The 18,175-nt window shown below is 42.8% G+C and overlaps 1 protein-coding gene across 6 annotated transcripts in view; it reads right to left on the bottom strand.

Annotated features, from left to right (window-relative positions):
* The window catches only part of LOC126868417 (uncharacterized), a 304,466-nt gene that overhangs the window by 89,070 nt on the left and 197,221 nt on the right, over positions 1 to 18,175 (bottom strand). For all 6 annotated transcript variants that reach the window (XM_050623833.1, XM_050623847.1, XM_050623840.1 and 3 more), the window contains exons 7-10: positions 13,642 to 13,759; positions 2,493 to 2,586; positions 2,289 to 2,378; positions 1,745 to 1,834 (exon numbers count right to left, since the gene is read on the bottom strand). In XM_050623833.1, coding sequence (XP_050479790.1) covers positions 1,745 to 1,834; positions 2,289 to 2,378; positions 2,493 to 2,586; positions 13,642 to 13,759 — 392 coding nt within the window. The remainder of the gene's footprint in view (positions 1 to 1,744; positions 1,835 to 2,288; positions 2,379 to 2,492; positions 2,587 to 13,641; positions 13,760 to 18,175) is intronic.

The following is an 18,175-nucleotide window of genomic DNA, read 5'->3' as shown; positions in this document are numbered from 1 at the left end:
ATCTCAACGATGATCACGAGCCGACCGTTATTTATGAACATTTTCCATCGGCGAAATTTTCTCCTTGTAACGTTTCCCGATCGATTATCTCCAGCAAGGTCGCGAATAACTGTTGTAAAGTCGCTTCACCTTCGATCGGCATCGCTTTATCGACCGACAGACCGATAGAATTCGCCCATTGTGCCATTTACGTTCGCACAATGGCCGGAATAATTGCTGCGAAGTCGTTGAGCCACGAAGGACGATGTACAGGCCATGAAGACGGAGAGAAAAGAAATTTTGTTTCGTTTTATACTGAACGAAGTTGGAGTTCTTTGAATAAGCTAGAGATTCTAATTGATAAATTTTGGCAGAATAGCACGATCGATCTGATAATTGCGTCACTTTGTAGTTCAAATAATTTGAAACATTATATATTTGAAATTCTGCAAAACAAAGTAACCTACAACAATTCATCGTTGTCGCGTATGATACGATACTAACGGAGGGTTAAATATTCAAATCTGATAATACCTTTAATCGTTCACTTTCGAGCAAACATTCAATTACCATACAACCTAACCCATTCGAAAGACACGAATCAGACTTAATCGATCGTAATTGCACAGTGCAAGGTGAAGATCGTATAAATCTCTGGATGCACAGTCTACAATCTCCCAATCTCCTCTGAAACCGCCACCTAACGAAACCGTATCACAGCCCGAAGACACCCATGCCACTCAATTACCCGAACGAATGCTTAATTCACGTCAAAACATTCGTTCTACTGGATCGGTGCGTGTATACAGACGCATGTCGCGGGCGAAAAAAATTGCGAGGGCCGTGACGAATTGCGATCACGATACCAGGCGCGACGAAGACGCGCCGCGCGTCTCCTTTTTTCCTTGGCTTTAACGGGACCCATTAAAACGCCATTAAGCGCGCGGCCGTGGGTTGAGAGCCACGGATAAATTGGTAACATCGGTCAGTGCCACCAGTCGCAGGATAAATTCTCCGACAATAATTGCGCCGCGACTCGAGAGAGCACCGGGCCCCGGCACAATTATTCCGCTCACGGTCGCCCGTTCATTTTTCATCGAACCTGCCGAATCACCGTCGTGACACTCAGTCAACCGGCCTGGGCGAAATTTCTGTCCCTCCGATTCTGTCTCTGTTTTTTTTTTCCACCGTCCTACCGTCAGAAGACATTGTCGAGGCGCGATCGTTTTCGGAAGCAATTTGTCGCAATTCGGATTCAGACGGATGAGCCTCCACTGAATTGCCTGTCACTGGTCGAATTGCTCGCTCGTTATAGGGTGCTTGGCTGGATTATAAGTTTGGCGTGTGCTGTGCAAAGTTTGGATGTCAGGATTCTTTTGGAAGAGATCAGAGAATTTTATTAGGATGACATAAGGTTTGATGTAATACGGGCAGGAAAGGAAGGGAGTCGGTGAAGTGCGGGATCTACTAAGAAAAATCATCAGCGAGATTAGGCTGGTGGATGCGACTGTAGGAAGGGAGAGATTAGCGAATTCTTTCGAGAATGTGTTTTTTGATATACGAATGCAAGGGGGTTGTTACAGTATAATCGCCGCTAGAGAAATAGCTACATGGTAAATTATTGTATCATTAATGCTGCCCTTTATCTCCCCTAACATCTTTGAAGTGGTCATATATACATACAAGCGAGTCACTCACAGCGAAGAAACACTGCAGAACGAAACGAGAAACCCTCGAGAATTAAATGGAACGAAGCTTTGGTTACCTTATAAAACGCGATCCACTGAGCCTGGTCGTGGTTCTGCTCTCGCCTGGGAATGTGCTCTCTCAAAGCGCCCTCGTCCACGACGATCGTCTGAAAGCAAAATCGGAAACGCTTTTAACTCCTCGACAAGATAAATGACTCTTGTAACAGTGTCTCCGAAAATCGTACTCGAAAGGAAACCGTTTCCTTTCTTCTCGTTGAGAACCGTGCAATCGAGACGTCCAGACGAAACGCGTTACCAATAGAGGAATAACGTTTTCACCGTGGAATTGGGACTGAGCAAACAATGACCGCGTTTGAACACAAGTTATATTCAAGACAATTGCTTAATCCCTCCACTGCGAAGGACACGTGTGCGCGTTCAAGTATCCATGGAGATTGTTCGTTATATAGGAATGTTATTGTAATTAATTTATGTCGAAAGAGTTAATATTGTTTCTGTGGAATCTTCCAATAGAAATAAAAATCATTCACTCTTCAATTTTCAAACTCTTCGATTTAGTTTAAATAATATTAGTAGGATAATAGAATCAAGTGTGCTTACCTTAACGCGACTCAGAGGTAACTGGGAATCGGTTGACTCTTCAGCGACAAAGTTCTGCAGAAGCAATGCTTGAGAAACATTTACTCGTCCCTGAAAAATAACAATCATTCCCTTCAAACTTATCTCTCGTCCAATTTACTTCATCTCGTCATAGATAAAGACAAGAATAAAAATTACATAAAACTACGAGATTAATTGCTTTACCTGCAAAAGAGTGAGAACCTTGTCGAGAAATTCCAAGCACTCCGGGACGTATCCACGAACCAGAAGGGTGAATCCGTTCTTCGCGACATCGGAGCTGAAATCAGAAGAGAAACGAGATCAGCTCGATGACGAGGAACCGTTTCTGGCAGATGATGAAATAAATTGCACGGGATAAATTATCGAGACATTCCGTGCATACGCGTGAGTCACCGTGATACGGTAGTCCGACGCTTGACAAGATCTCCCACGTGAAGCGGCGTGTCGCCGCGATTTCTCCTCCGAGTCATGCTCAGAGAGTGAAACGAGTCATTCGTCGTGTCGACACGTTCGCGCGCCGATTATGTGCGCTCGAAGATACGACCCGATCCACCGACGGGCCGCTCGATCGTTTCACTCTGACCTTCGTGGCGGATAATCCAGTAATTTTCTTCCCTGCGTTTCTTCTCAAGTGTATCGCAGTTGTTAATACGTATAATGATCCCCTGATTGCAAACAAGTTTCTTTTCCAGATTTTTAATATGATAGTAGATTGTGTTAGTAAATTTCACTTTGTAATATCTTGTTTAGCTGATTTTGAAATTATAAATCATTCGATAATTATCACCTTCGTTTAATAGTATTTATGAATATACTTCAAAAAATGGAGCTTAAGTAGAAAATTGTTTTATCTATCAAATATAAAGTGTATTGCACTTTGAATATCTTGTATATTCTTGCATAAATAAAAATCCGCACTGTAGTAATTGTACATATCTATTTATGCCTGTCCTAAGTGCACTAAGTGTCCTGTGATTTATGAACAGTAAAATAAATAACAGTATGCATCATTGGCGCGAATAAAGGATTCGCACGAACGCGTCAAATGTTAATCAAACAATTCGAAGAGTGAAACGCACCATGAATATATCGCGTGTTCCTTCGTGAAATCGAACTTGAACTTTTCTAGAGCACTTTTTGACATCTTCCCACGGAGAACCATCGTAGACCTACGAGACCCATAATTAACCCAGTCTGTTCCCTGGTATTTTTATTCCTGTCATGCACATGTGTACTTAGAGGGAACGTTTCACTCGAGGCACCGAGGGATCATATTAGAGTATCGAATGAAGGAAAAGCGTATCACGATCCTCTGCATTAAGCTGTGACACGTGGGTGGTTCGCGTAAGTATGCAGCGTTTCTCACGCGGCTCCAGTGGCAGTGGAACCCCCTCCGCGTCCCCCGACCCCTTTTCATACACATAGTAATCATGCATCCACTTCACAGTGGCGTATGCACTGCTTACAATGCCGTTCTTTGTACATTGCGATCGCTTTAATCCGTCTCCAGCCCCGTTTTGCCGTGCTAGCTTTCATGCCCCTCCACCTTTCCATTGACAAACAAAAATCGTGCAACCACCGACACTTTCGTTCTTCTTCTTGAGACTGCCAACCAAGGAATTAACCCGACCAGACGGTATTCAAACTTTTCCTTGCGTTCAATTCTTCGCACGGTTAATTAAATATAATTAAAGTTCTTCGAGTACAATGTTCAATATGTTGAGAGCGGAAGGGAAGGTTTTGTTACACGACCCAAATATATACTTTAGAATTCAATTCAAAAACGTTTGAAAGAATTTAATATTCAAAAAAGTATCGACGATCCTCGGGTAATATATTAAAAAACAGAATTCGACACTTACCATAATCTCGATAGAAATACTTTAACGTTCTGCTTTTTGTGACTATCCCTGTATAGCTTACAACGTTGAATATCTTCTAAATAATAGTAAGAAGATATCCCTCAGCAAAGACACTGTCCTCGAAGAATTCATCGAAGTGATGGTAAGCAGGAAGATTGGTTCGATACGTATCGGATAGCACAGGTTCGCGTCGTCCTCTTCCACTCGAATCCGTATTTATTGAATTTACGGGCTGTTCTCATGCACGGTAATGATACGTTCACAGCCTCACGGAATAGTTAGTCACGCGTTTCCCTGAACCGTCGATCGATTCGATAAGCCAAACCGATTTTTCCGTGACTACATTCGTGATCGCACGAAGGGACACAGAGTCTAATTGGATAGTATAAGTAACAGTGTCAAGGCATAGAGGACGATGGAATAGCATAGACGTGAGTGATTTAGGTTCGTTAAAAGGCACTTCCATTAAATGTAGAGAGAAAACTATAATTTACATCAAAATTTACGTCCCCTGCAAAAAGCTTGTACATGAAATATCACATTAGCTTGTCAATTCCTAACATGATCGACACTTGAGAGACAAATCGAGGAACCACCTGTTTGAATATTTACGATCCATAACTCCAGGCCACCGCAAACAAATGTCAACTGCCTAGGAAACCGTAACTAGCCTTTCGAAAGAAGAATTCCAAAACGAACCAGGAAACTATGTAAGTGCTGAGAATTCAACCTAACCCAAGACATTCCACGTTTAACCTCCGAAACAGAGACCGCAAACGTTGAAATAGCGTTTGCGCGTGCGTCACCACGATTTCCATAGAAAATTCTCTTATAGGCAGCGTGTGCAGTCGCTCTCAATTAACCTCCAGGATCGTTTGTCGAGTAAGCGAATCGCCGTAACTGTGACACGTGGATTTACAATTCGATCGTAACTGTCGGCCACCGCTACGCCACTGCCCACTCTCTTAGAAGAAACGCATTAGCAGCATTGTAAGCCTGGATGTTACTGGTCAAATAGCGTGTTTGAAATCGCAATAGACCATCCTATGTGTACTTAAAACCGCAGCCGTTCGTGCGGACTGGGTTAAAGGAGTGGAGACCTCGATTTTCTCGAATTTTTCCAATTTTTAATCTTTTCATAAGAGTGCTCTCCTTCTGATTTTCTTCTTTTTCTAATCTTCTCCTTTTTATATCTTTATCGTCGATATAAAAGTAGGGTGCTCTGTAAAGAATGTACATCATCTTGGATTCGGCTTCTAGTGACGTACGCGATGCTCCAGTTTGTGGTTTGCTAGAATCGAGGGTACTGGAGTTTCGTAGAAAACCGATTAGCTCGATTAGAGTATCGCACTGAAACTGGTACTGGTTAGACAGTTATTTACGCGTTATTAACAGTGCAGATCTGCTGAGTTCAGTGCTGAGTGTTTAAATTAATATGCAAGAAAAAAACAATCAAAGGAAACGCGACACCTGGTAGGAGAGTGCATAGTTCTCAGGTCGTGACAACGATAAAAACTTTTACGTAATTGCGATATTGTCGTGGAATGTATGCAAATTAGTATCATCTTCGTAGAGAAATTTGCCAACGACGATGTCAGGACAATAGTCCATTAGCATCGAAAGATATATGAATTATTCTTGGATATTTTTAGAATTGTTATCGAGGAGATAAGTAGCACGAACAACATTCGTTTATGTTAGTTTATTCTATCTGTAATTTCTTTCTCTTTTTTATGATGTATAAGAGAAAATTATAGAAAGTGAAAGTAAAATTCAATCAACGGTTGCTAATATGGTCAACTGATATTTCTACAAATGAAATGCGAAATACGAAACCATCGTGGGATTCATAAGTGGAGCATCAAGTTCAAAGAATTACGACCTATTAAACCTCGCATATCTGTCTATGGCTAAAATTTAAGGCCAATATACATACTTATTACGTTCTAATGTTGTATGCACATCGTTTCAGATATTCGTTTCCTCAGTAAACGATACTGTGCGTTTCCATGTTAATTTCACTTCTACACTTACGTATAACGTGTAACTACACTTTTGCATGAATATTCCCGATTCAAAGGAATTCGAGTGCTTCGCGTTAAAAAAGATATAAAAAAATTGTATCGTTTTTGATAGTTGTCGAATGATATACGCAATAGAGTTTCGATAAGGCTACCGCGTTTGTGCAACCTGTCGTTCGACACCAACTCATTTAAAATTCCGATAAGAGGGCATTCATGTCCCATTGACACGACGATTGTCGGGCGAAACGCTCCGTCGAGCTCTTAATATGCCTGTAGCAACCAATCAACATACAAATCTCCGCATTGAAATCACAGACAGTTCGATAAGTAGAAGCAAAACTCCGTGTTCTGACCAATGTACTTCACCTATGCCAGTTGAGCATGCAATAACATCATGCTGCACACGCCAACTATGTATACATATTGTATGTTGAACAGTCGGCGAAGTATATAGACGTTCACTGTTTCTCAGAAATCACAAAATATGGGATTAATTCATGAACCAGTTCTACTCTTCTTTGTTCAAGCAATAGCAAAGTTTCTAAGTTCACGTCCAAGCACATAAATGGAAAAGATATACGATACACTGTTTCCTATTATTCTATAGCCTCGTACGATATTTCCCCTAGAAGCGATTTCCTTTATTACCTATCATTAACTTAATCAACTACGACCACTAAAGAGTCCAATTGGCATTTCCAGATGTACTTCCCAAATTCCTCTATCTCCAACGTCTCGACCCTAGCTCCCAAAAACTTCACTCTTGCCCTATCGATCTACACACACAAGTACAAATTCACTACGATCTGAAGTACCGCCACTTGAAGAAATCAGCGTTCCACCATCGGCATCCAGAGACCAGAAAGGATCCCCCTAATCTCGAAATCTTAAATAACGACAGGGGTGCTTAACAATCCGGCGAAACAGAGTCAAAGCAACCGAAGCGAAAAAAAGTAGAGAAAGAACACTCTAGAGAAGGATGTAATACATGGGAGGAAAACGAGCGAACGGTAGGAAAAGAGATGCTCGAATATCTGATACGATCTTGGAAGTGGGTCGACAAACTGCAGTTCTAGATCTTGGTCCCGCGGGGAAAAGCGAGATAGCAACGAGGGACGTTTCGCCGAACCCGTTACTCGTTACCATCGAACACGAGGGTGGTTGGGAGACGCGGGAGGGACGATCAGAGCCCGATGGTAGGAGCTTGGCTAAAAGGATTGATGCACGTCCATAACTCATGCAGAAATGCGGTCAGGTGCACAACTGGATCGGCCAACAGATCCCCCGCGATCCTATCGTCGTGCGATCTCCGGACTTCGTGACTCCCTCTCGAGCGATATGCGATATGCGACGAGGTGCCAGCTGCACAGATAGTTTTGAGTTTAAACCGCTATCGTGTCGGTGAGCCGACTAATTGTTAGGAGAGTTTGATGCGGATTATTAAGTAGCTGGGATATGAAGAAAATGGGATAAAAGGGATAAAAGGAATTTCATTTGTGATGGGATTTTAAAGATTTGATTAATTGTACTAGGTATAGGTACTGATACGATGGATCGTTCGTTAATTACGTTTCAAAATGTTTCGAAAATTTGATTTAAGTGGTGAGTTAGATGCACATGAACAAACTGCAGTTGCAAACGAAGATGTCTGACATATGATAAATAGTAGATGTAGACAGATGAAATAAACATAAATTGTAAACAAAGAGAATATGCAAATAAAGAAGTATAGGGAAAAGAAAGTGCGAATAAACAAAAGGATTGCGAACAAATAGACGATCGAAATCGCGAATGCATCGCAATCTCGCAAGGACACGTGGCGTATTTCAGAACTTTCGCCACTTCACCCTCGATCTCCACGAGATCGAGGCGTGTTCTTCGTGCAAGCACGATCCAATTTTTCCGGTTCTAGCCACGCGACAGGTTTCGCCCACAGAATCTAGGAAGCAGCTGATAGAAGTGAAAATCCTCGACCTTGGACCAATAAATCGCGACAACCGGTAATTAACAGAGGCGCTCTGCTATCGCTGCAACGTTGATACGGTAAATGATACCTCTCCTAGTTAGACTGTCCATTTGACACACAGCTTTCTTTCATTAACGAACAAGTTCCATTAATGCGTGACGATTTACGCCAGGTGGATTTTTCAGTGGAATAGAAAATGTGGGACAAGTTTTTTCCGTACTATGGTAACTGTTAGAGGAGTTGAGCGTTTTTCATCGACGCTTGGATGATTTGTTTTTCTTACTGATTAATTGCTGAAAGCGTCCTCCTACCGGTATTAAGAATCTCAATCAATAAACAGCTGTATGAATATCTTGAATTCGACAGATTGAACTTTGTATTCGTCAACTAGAAGCCACTTATCATTTTCATATTTATTAAACATGTTTGTCAAAGGGATTTAACTAACTTTGTTGAAGAGTAAAGATGTTCCGATATATCGGACATATATCCATGGAAACAAAATTCCCAACAATTCATCAATCAAGTAATAAGTATGTCACTTTACATAAGAAACACGAAATCACATACATCAGAACTTATTATCTCGGATGTATATTAATTATCGCCGCGTTTCAATCGACCCCAAGAGAAAACTGTTCTCTCCACGTCATTGAATTTGATCAACCATTTCGTAAAATACTTTACAAATCATCTAGGCAAGTTAAACTTGAATAAAAAAGATATATATATATATATTCATGTGAAAATTCAGAGATTAGCTTCTCACGTATTTTTCATTCTTTTATCTTTTATTTAGGGTCTGCTTCGAACTTGTTTTCCGAGTGATCGATCATCCGCTGCATACGTAAGACAGACATCCAACAATTAACACGATATTCAAAGCAGACTTAATCTAAGTAAAAGGAAATAGAAAGTAAAAAATACGTGTGAAAATTCAGAGTTTCACACAAGATCCGTGTTTTGTCGTCGTACGATCAATAAATAATCTGCAGCCTGTATCCGCGAAGTAATCCGCCATCGATAGATTGGCCTACCGCTATGTCAACGTCGGTTTTGCGCTTTCCCACTGAGACTGCGCCGCGCGCCGCCACACTGCCAGAAAAAAGGTGACAAACGAGGAAAAACGCTAATGAATCCCGCGTAACCGGTACGTTGATTTATGGGGATCGTGTTCCGCTCAGGGGATCATTATGACACTGTTAGCTTTCGTCGGCGAATTCCAACGGCGCGGCGCCTGGTACTCGCGACTTTCCTCTTCGCTACTGCAGAATATAGACGACCGGCAATAATGGACACGCGTAAAGACCAGAAACTTTCGCAACCCCGACGACCTTCCGCGTACCCGTTTCAGGGATGCATCAGGTGAAAACGCACCATCGTGTTCGATTGTCTCCTATGATCGTGGGAAACGTTCGATCGTGGATCCTGAGCTGGTTGGTTTGTTCTGTTATACCTTCAGTATATGTAGAAATAAGTAGCTAGTAATGAGGTAATGATAATTGATGGCTGATTTTGTTGATTTCACTTTTATCCATTTACCTGAATTTGTGCCGTGGGACAAATAATTCAGATAAATGGAGTTCGTTGATTCTTCCTATTGCCTATTACCTTTCGTTTACGCAATAGGAATTCACGTTGAAGTCAATAGATTCGATTAACTGGAGTTAATCGGGCATTCATTAAAATGTTGGTCGTTTTTTTTTGCGTTAAAAGATTCTTGTAACTTTATGGAACATCAAGGAAGTTTCGTATCAAACTGTATACCAAAGTATTATATCAAAGTATTCTCGCACTATTTTTGCATTTACTTATTCTCACAACTCTCTCCTGAAGAATCTTTTAAAAATGCATGGGAAAATTGCCGGTTCGAACATTATTTATGCATATTGACGGAATATTTGCGCGATGACGCGTTCCAGACCTGATATTTGAAATTTCGCGTAAAGTCATTTCCATTCGCCATGAGAAAACGCCGTCACGAGGCATTAATTGCATGTATTTTACATTCACGACGCATGTTATTAAGCGTTTATTATGTCCAATCTCGCAGAACATCGCTGTTCAAAATTCTTTCGTAATGATTGTCTCGCGATTCGAACTCACCTCCGATTTTCCGCATAATTCCGACCGTGGATGCCACAGAATTCCTCTTGATGACACGCGAAACTAATTCTTCTATCTAATTCTTACCATTTATTCTCACATGCTTTCTCAACTTTATTGGAAACACTGCTTTCTTGAAGAAGACGTAAATATTACCTTTTTAGCCCTTCGATCTTGTAGATATTCGCTATTCACCTTGTGCAACATCCAATGTTTTTTAAGCTCTCAAATTGATCTTAATAGAATCTTAACAAGGCCGAAAGATTTCAGCAAAACACAGCTCTGACAAGGCCATTCACCTCGAATTTCCCATTTCCGCGCGCATGAAACGGCTGAGTAGATATCGAAAGATAGAAGGACGTTTCTCAAGAGGAGAGCCCCGGGGCGGAATATCGTTTCTTCTCTCTGCTGCTCGTCCGGTTGCACGGGGCATCATAAAGCCGCACGATTGACGATACCGCAATAGGCTGCCGTGGCTATCGTACGTGATATGTTTTACGAGCTGGGTAGCATGCGAACGCGGCCAAACGAGCGACCGATTCGAGAGGAAGAGGACCTTGCTTCGCGAATCCTACTCGGCCACATCCTTTACGATCGCCTTTCGATTCCTCCGACCCGCTGACAATCGACCAGAAGGCTTAGAGCTCGTCCCGATCGAAACGGTTCTTAATCGCGATCGACCGGCTAGAAAAAAAACGCGTCCAGGGCGTTTACGGTCGCGGCACGGCTCGCTGCCGGGGTATCGTGCTCGTTTGCCGGCTTGGTACTAAATAATTCATCGGCCTGCTGCCGCTTTTGGAACGAAGCTTATGGGGTGGAAACTGTTTTGTTGCTCGTTTAGATGTTCATCGGGCGAAAGGATCGAATTGCGTTTGTAAAGCTTGTGACCCGCGATTTTCAGCGAAGTTCGACATTCCGGTAGTACCATTTAAAACAATAAAACTAAAAAAAAAAAAAAAAAAAATGAAGATGGAGCATCCAAAACTCGAAAGAAATTTATGTGATTTTAATCGGTTAAGTTCTCCAAAATTAATAGCAGAAATAGATGTTTCGAGGTAGCTCTTACAAAGATTGCTTCTGGGTTGTTGGAACTTTTCCGAAGATCGATCGAGACCCATTGTGAGTATGTGAATAGAAGTCATGATTTTACTAATTGTGAAAAAGGGATGAAGAAAGGAAATTTTAAAACTCGATAATTTTGCCATTAAATATTCTCTCTGCTCTATTCAAGGTACTCGTATTCTCAATCACAGCTCACGAATTCGACATAGTCGAGCTTCCCAAAGCTCGTCAGGGAAACCGCAATTTTCGAAGTGGTCGTCAAAGAATCGTTGCGAAATGAAAAAGTCGCATCGGCTGCCAGAGATACGTAAAATATCGCCATACCGTACATCGATTCTCGATCAGGAAATTGCACGGCAGGCTATTGGAGTTGCTTCAATAGCGGGCAGAATTGGCAGAGATCCTAGGGTCTCGATCGATCGGAGAGCCGCGGCGGCTCGGTTAAACGGCACGGCAAGGATAGCAATAAAATAAATTGGCTTTATGCTCGATTCTTATCAATGAAATATGCACTTTCTCCGAACAATAGACATATTATGTAATGTGAAATATATTCAGTTTCCTCGTGTTGCACGCTTTCCTCGATACGCCGCGATAATGGACGATCGTTATTCAAAATTCTATTCCCCGACGCGTTAAGTGGCGCATGATTTACCGCCTTTCCCGTTCCACCGGGCCTTTATTCACCTACTCGCAACACTGCGTGAACACCGTTTTAATGCCGTGCATCGATACGATCGAAAATTCGCCCAGCTCGCTCGCGGCGGCGAAAGAATTCGCCTGGAGAGAAAGGGCGACACCTGTTTCTCCGTTTCGATTATTTATCGCACCTCGGTACGGGCCGGACTAGAGACAATCTGCGCGTCGTTCGTCAGCTTAATTACCAGCGATTAGTAAATACAATGTGTACATGGTGTGAAATCGCGAGATAATAACTCGCGATTTCGACAGAGAAGAATAGAAGGCAGCGCGCCAGGAACATGGAAATTAATTTCTACGAACGTTTGTACGTAGGTAGAGTTTCACCTTTGGGAATTTATGCAAACAACGCGGTCGACGTACGGACATTGTGACAGAGTTTTCGTGGAAATATTAATGACACCATTAAAGTCAGTCGGTGAAGCAGCAAGCTTTCTAACGATCGACGTTGCTAGACGCGTGGTCGAAGTATCATACAAATTTCACGAACTCTGAACCACGTGAAGAGGACGTCGAACGAGGAAGGTCCTCGTTAGTCCTTCGAGACGATGGATTGATTGAAAATCCCGATAAGGCCGGTCGTTTATCAGCGTAATTGAATTATCGAGCAACAAGCACGGTAATTACCGACGATAGCCATTTTTCAACTGGATTCCGATTAGCCTCGGCCCAGTGGGCTAATTAGAAAAAACGTCGCGCCCTCGGTTAATTAATAACCGCGTCACGATTTGTCTCGCGGGACGGGCCATGCTCTGACGTCTAGGAAATTCGTAGTTGAAGCACGATATTCAAGTCGCGATTTTGCACCTTGTCCGTGATTACTGTGGGCGTGTCGTCGATGTCGCGGCCATGGAAAATTATAATTATTACGGAAACCGTCGTCGATCATGTTCGTCCGGCTGGAAAGCTCGTTCCTCGCCGAGTGGATTAATGAATCGCCGTTATTATTCCACGGTGATTGCCGAGAAAAGCGGTCATCGCAATATATCCTTGATTTCGAGCGTAACGCGTGAAAGATACGGATGGCGATGCTGCATAGCGAGTACTTATCGAATATCGGAAATCGATTATCCAAGTATCACGTTGGAATTATTATTTCCTATCTAGTAGCTTGTAACGAAATATGTCTTTATTTCTGGATATATTCTACAGTCTGTTTGTACATAGTTTCCTTATCGTGGGATACAAAGATATTAGATAATTTGTTAGGAGTAATGGAACTCGTTACAACCGGGGTTTCGTAAAAAGCGAATAGGAAACTTAGTAGAAAGATGGCAAAAATGTTGAAAATAAAGGAAAATACACCGATGATTAATTACCGGTACAGATACTTGTTCCTTTTCACCTAATGAACACGCCCATTCATAACTCACCCGACACCTGACATTTTACAGATATGGCACAATTTACTTTCCTTTATAACGTAAATAGTTAACCAGTGTCAACTTCATTCTGCTAGCGTGAAATTAATTTGTCATTACGTGACGATGCAAACGAGACTGTACATACTGAAAAATTCCTGTTACTTATTGCATAACTTAATGGTCCGTTCATTTGGCGAAATAACAAATTTGTCGTCCAAATAATCAAAAGTAAGCCAGCTACGTAATTACCTGGGCAAACGGGCGAGGTAGAGTAGAAACGACGACACTTCCTTAACAGACAGGGTCTCCCTTCTGGTCGGCTCGTCCTCGAACTCGAGAACGGGTCTGCCGTAGGCATCCGTGCAACCTGTAACACAGAAGTTCGAAAAATTAATTACCCCTCGAAATCGTTCGTGCAACCCATAAACACATTGGAGACTTAACGATGTGCTTCGAGATGGGTCGAATTTACAGTATCGATTAAAGACTTTTCTCTCTACTCTTCGCGGCACAATGAACACACGCACACACCGAGGCACTGGTGACTGAAAAATACGTAGCAAGGAACGCAGGACGCATTCGCGAGCCAATCCATGAACCGATCGTCCCGCATTAACGGCGTAATAAAAGTCGGTAACAGCATTTGATTACAGACCGTGATCCGATTCGGGCTGGCACCACGGTCGATCGTAATCGAGAACTGACGTATAAGTTATTAAATGATCGGCATTTAGCCGTGCCTATCTGCGCCACCCGGAGTAGGTCATCTTCCGGTAAAATCTTGACTGCTTGACTGCTGACTCTGTATATCGATGAAAATGTAATAGCCAAACGCGGGCCGAGATCGAATCGTTGGCATAACCAGCGACAAATGAAATAGAGGACGTCGTAAAATCTTATTGTCTTAATCGTGAGCGCGACGTGGAATCGGATATCGATGCACAAGGACGCTATCAGCCGTCGATCGGATCGTTCGATTGACGCACGACCGATGTTACCTCGCGATCTTGTCGTTGTTCACCGATTAGACTCGATATATGAGCGATACGATCTTGGACGGTTCAACCACGTTCTTCCTTAGAGTTGGTTTCGCTTTCGTTACTCGATGACAACAATTGCGATCGATATGGGAGTAAGAGTTAGATGGATGTTCGATCTTTCTGTAATACTCTAATTTCTATATTTTAGTTTTGCCCGCATTTTAGCAAGAGAAAGTTATTTTCAATGTTTTAAAAAGGTGTTTGACGTAGGATTGAATCGAGAAATCACGCATTTCAGTAAGCATTTGGTCGTGTTTTGTCCTTTAAGATATTTTTTAACATTGAAGGATAGAAATGGATCGAAAACAATAAAAATAATTTGATATTAATAAGTTACGGTGTAGAATGTACGAATTTCTGATGGAATGATTCTTTATCTTCTTATTGAAAAGAAGAAACCGGAGAAGCTTAACTCGTCTCTTTTGGAAAGCTGACTGACATGCGTGATCACGTGCCTCTGACGCGTGCCGTTACGAATGAACACACGAGCAACAGCTCGAAATCTGCCCGAGGGTGATCGCTCAGGGCGTTAATGATAATTCATAGTGGCGTAAGTTATACAAGCGATTACATGGCAAGGCGATGATAATGCCCAATGCCAGTGGGCAAACTCGTGTACGCTTGCGAATTCCCGGGTTACCAGTGTTAATACACTTTTGACATGTAACACGTGCTGTACAGTATACAATCCCTTTGATCATCGAATAGCAGGCTTGGGCTTATGAAGATGAAACTTTCCTAGTTTGGAAAGACCGATTCGTTGATTACCTAAAGACAAATTTCCTTCGATCAATTCCGGAAGAAAGAAATTTCCTACGATGTAGAAAGACAACTTTAAAGTTTTGTAACAAATTGAAAAATACTTCTTCGTTTGAAGCATCGATATAAAAAAAGTGGAATTTTAAAATTTCTTTAGTACGTATATATTAGGTTGTCCGAAAGGTTTCTTTCGTTTTATAAGGAAATAATAGACGCACAATGTTTCTTGTTTTATATTAGTTTATTGAATTATGCACGAACATAATAATAGAAATAGAACGAAATGGATCATACTTAATTCAATAAAATAGTATAAAACAGAAATTGTTGTTCATCTATTATCACCTTATGGAACAAAAGAAACTTTTGAGACAACCTAATACTAAAGCTTTATATTGCTGCTGCTTATGCTACGCGATACACACATTCATCCTCAAAATTATCCTAGAATATTTCATCTTTCTACGATTGAACTCCTTTGATATTCGTATCATTAAGTCTTCCTTATTGCTGAAAATCATGAAACGCGTCTCCAGAAACACGACATCAGTCTCCATAAACGCGCAACTACCTGTTTCTGAATTAGCACAAACGATCACGTTCTTCCGGGCATTTCTCGGAAATAATGTTACGTATCCAAGCGTTTCCACGAAAAAGAAAAATGTCTGGCTCACGAACACTGTCCAGGTGCGATGTGTGAAAACGCTCGTGGTGCTCCTCGTGACATAAAGACGATGCCGGCCTTCTTGGGCTGCAGGCAGTCCTAGAGCGTACCTTAACGTCTTCATCGAGCGGTGAAACCGCTCCGCGCTCGTAGTAGGCTCGGTAATCGATCGGTTATGGTAATCCGAGCGGCTGCGCCGGATCGTTAAAAAAGGTCGCGGCGGGCAGCGCGATCTTGCATTTCCTTGCTTCGAGAAATCACGTCGGCTAGCACCGTTCTCGATGTTTACGACACGATTAACCGTGCCCGTTTCTTCCCTCGGTCGCTTCCCGATTTTCTATGCAGCCTTCGGCGATCGTTCACGTATTTCCGTGGAAACGTGCGCCCATTTGCGTTCGCAGTCGTTCGCTAGGATTCAGAGAGGAAGGAGGAAGGTAGATGGACGTTTATCGGAGGAATTTTGCGTCCGGACAAAATCTCCGGAGGGTTGACGAGTGAGATGAAGCGAATTAGAATGGATAATGGAGAGAAGTCGTGGGTTGGATGTTACGAGGTGAAAGCATATTGGTGAAGATCAAACTTTTGGGACACTGAGGTTCTCTCTTAATGAAAACCTTTCAGACCTGCTGTAATCCCTTAGAGTTTGAAAGAGGATTTAACCCTCTTGGCCAATGAATTTATAAATCCTCCTGCTCTTCTAAAACATACAAATTTTATGAACTTTGATCATTACATCTAATACGAAAATCGTTAAAACCATAGTTCAGAACTGTTTTTGGAGAATCTAACGATATTTTCCGAAGCATTTTTGTGATGGTTCTTTATAAAAAAATTAAGAAATCGTCCTGAGTACAGGAACAAGTCATCGCAACGTGAAATTATTTTCCACCGAAAAAATCACTTTCACTACGACAGATTCTTTAACGATCGATCACGGTATCTGACCGAACATGTCGGCGACCCCTGCGAAATGACTTCATCGCTTTCGATTCCCACGAAACAGACTAAAATGCCAGTTGCGCCCCTCCAAAACAATTCCCTCGGCAAGTTTCCCCCGATGGTACTCGAGGCCTACGAAATTCCAGCGCTTTCTACCCGGCTTCGACGCCGTATGCCGAGATCGAGTTACAATAATAACCGTTCCACGACGACGGAGGCGCATATATCGTGGACCGACGCGGCGTGGCGCGCATTCTGCCTCTACAAATCGTCGCTCGTCCATCATCATCGCATTACCCCCTCGATAAAGATTGAACGAACCGGGGCCGAGTACTCGGCTTTTAGCGTAAATCAAGCGTACTTATGCTCACGACGCGCGTCCACTCCACCTCGCGAGCCGCCGCCACGCCGACAGGAATCCGCTTGATCCGCTATCCTTTTCGCATGCCGAGTAATAAGCAAGTCAGGGAGAATAACGAATAAACATAAAGAAGATGAAGAAAACCAAGAAGAAGAAAATGACGAGGATGATAATGAAGAAAGAAGGAGAAGAAGAAGCAGAAGAAGAAGAGTAGGAGGAGGAAATGCAGATGCAAAAAAGGGGTTGTAAGAGAGGGGAGCGTCGAGAAGATCGCGAGTAGCCGCGAGGCGGACGATGCGTACCGCCGCGACTCGTGAGAAAGATGAACGATAGTCGGATGGATACGTCAATACGCGTGCGCCATTAGCCGTGTTGCTTTTTGGATTTATTGCCGCCCCGTAGATCCCCGATTTCTAATTGCACGCTCGCGATTCATCTCCCCTCCACCACCTTCGTTCATTTTCTACCTCTGTATGGATCCACGTTTCTTTTTCATATAGCTCGCTAGTTCCCATCGCTATAACGCGAGTACGCTGTGACTGTGAGCACGATCGATTTCTATTAAAATGAAAACGTCGAGCGCCGTGAAAAGGGGCTGCAGGGCGTAGCGGAACGTGTAATTCACCGACACCCGGTTGAATTATTGGCGTCGATCGAGCCAGATGCTTGCTGATCGCTCGCTAACAGAGAAAGATCTAGCCAGGAGAGAGGCTTCTTCCTCCTCTTCTTCGTCTTCTTCTTCGTACGTTTCTTCCTCTTCTTCTTCTTCCTCTACTATTTCGTAGAACGAAGCAAAGTCGTGTCCCGTCGTTTCGACCGCGACCACGCTACGGATTAATACCTCGATGCGCTAGCGAGCCGCTAATCGCTTAATTAGTCGCGCCTCGCCGTTGCTGCGGACGCGAGGATCCAGACGCGTTACGATCGCAGTCGCGCGACTCTCGCTCGTCCATCGTAACCGGCGATCCACGCGCGCTACCAGGGATTCCTCAAGCGGCTCGGTTTAACGGTAATTTGAAT

This window comes from Bombus huntii, chromosome 1, assembly GCF_024542735.1.
Source record: "Bombus huntii isolate Logan2020A chromosome 1, iyBomHunt1.1, whole genome shotgun sequence".
In the NCBI taxonomy this organism is placed as follows: Eukaryota; Metazoa; Arthropoda; class Insecta; order Hymenoptera; family Apidae; genus Bombus; species Bombus huntii.
This window is presented reverse-complemented; position numbering and strand designations above follow the sequence as displayed.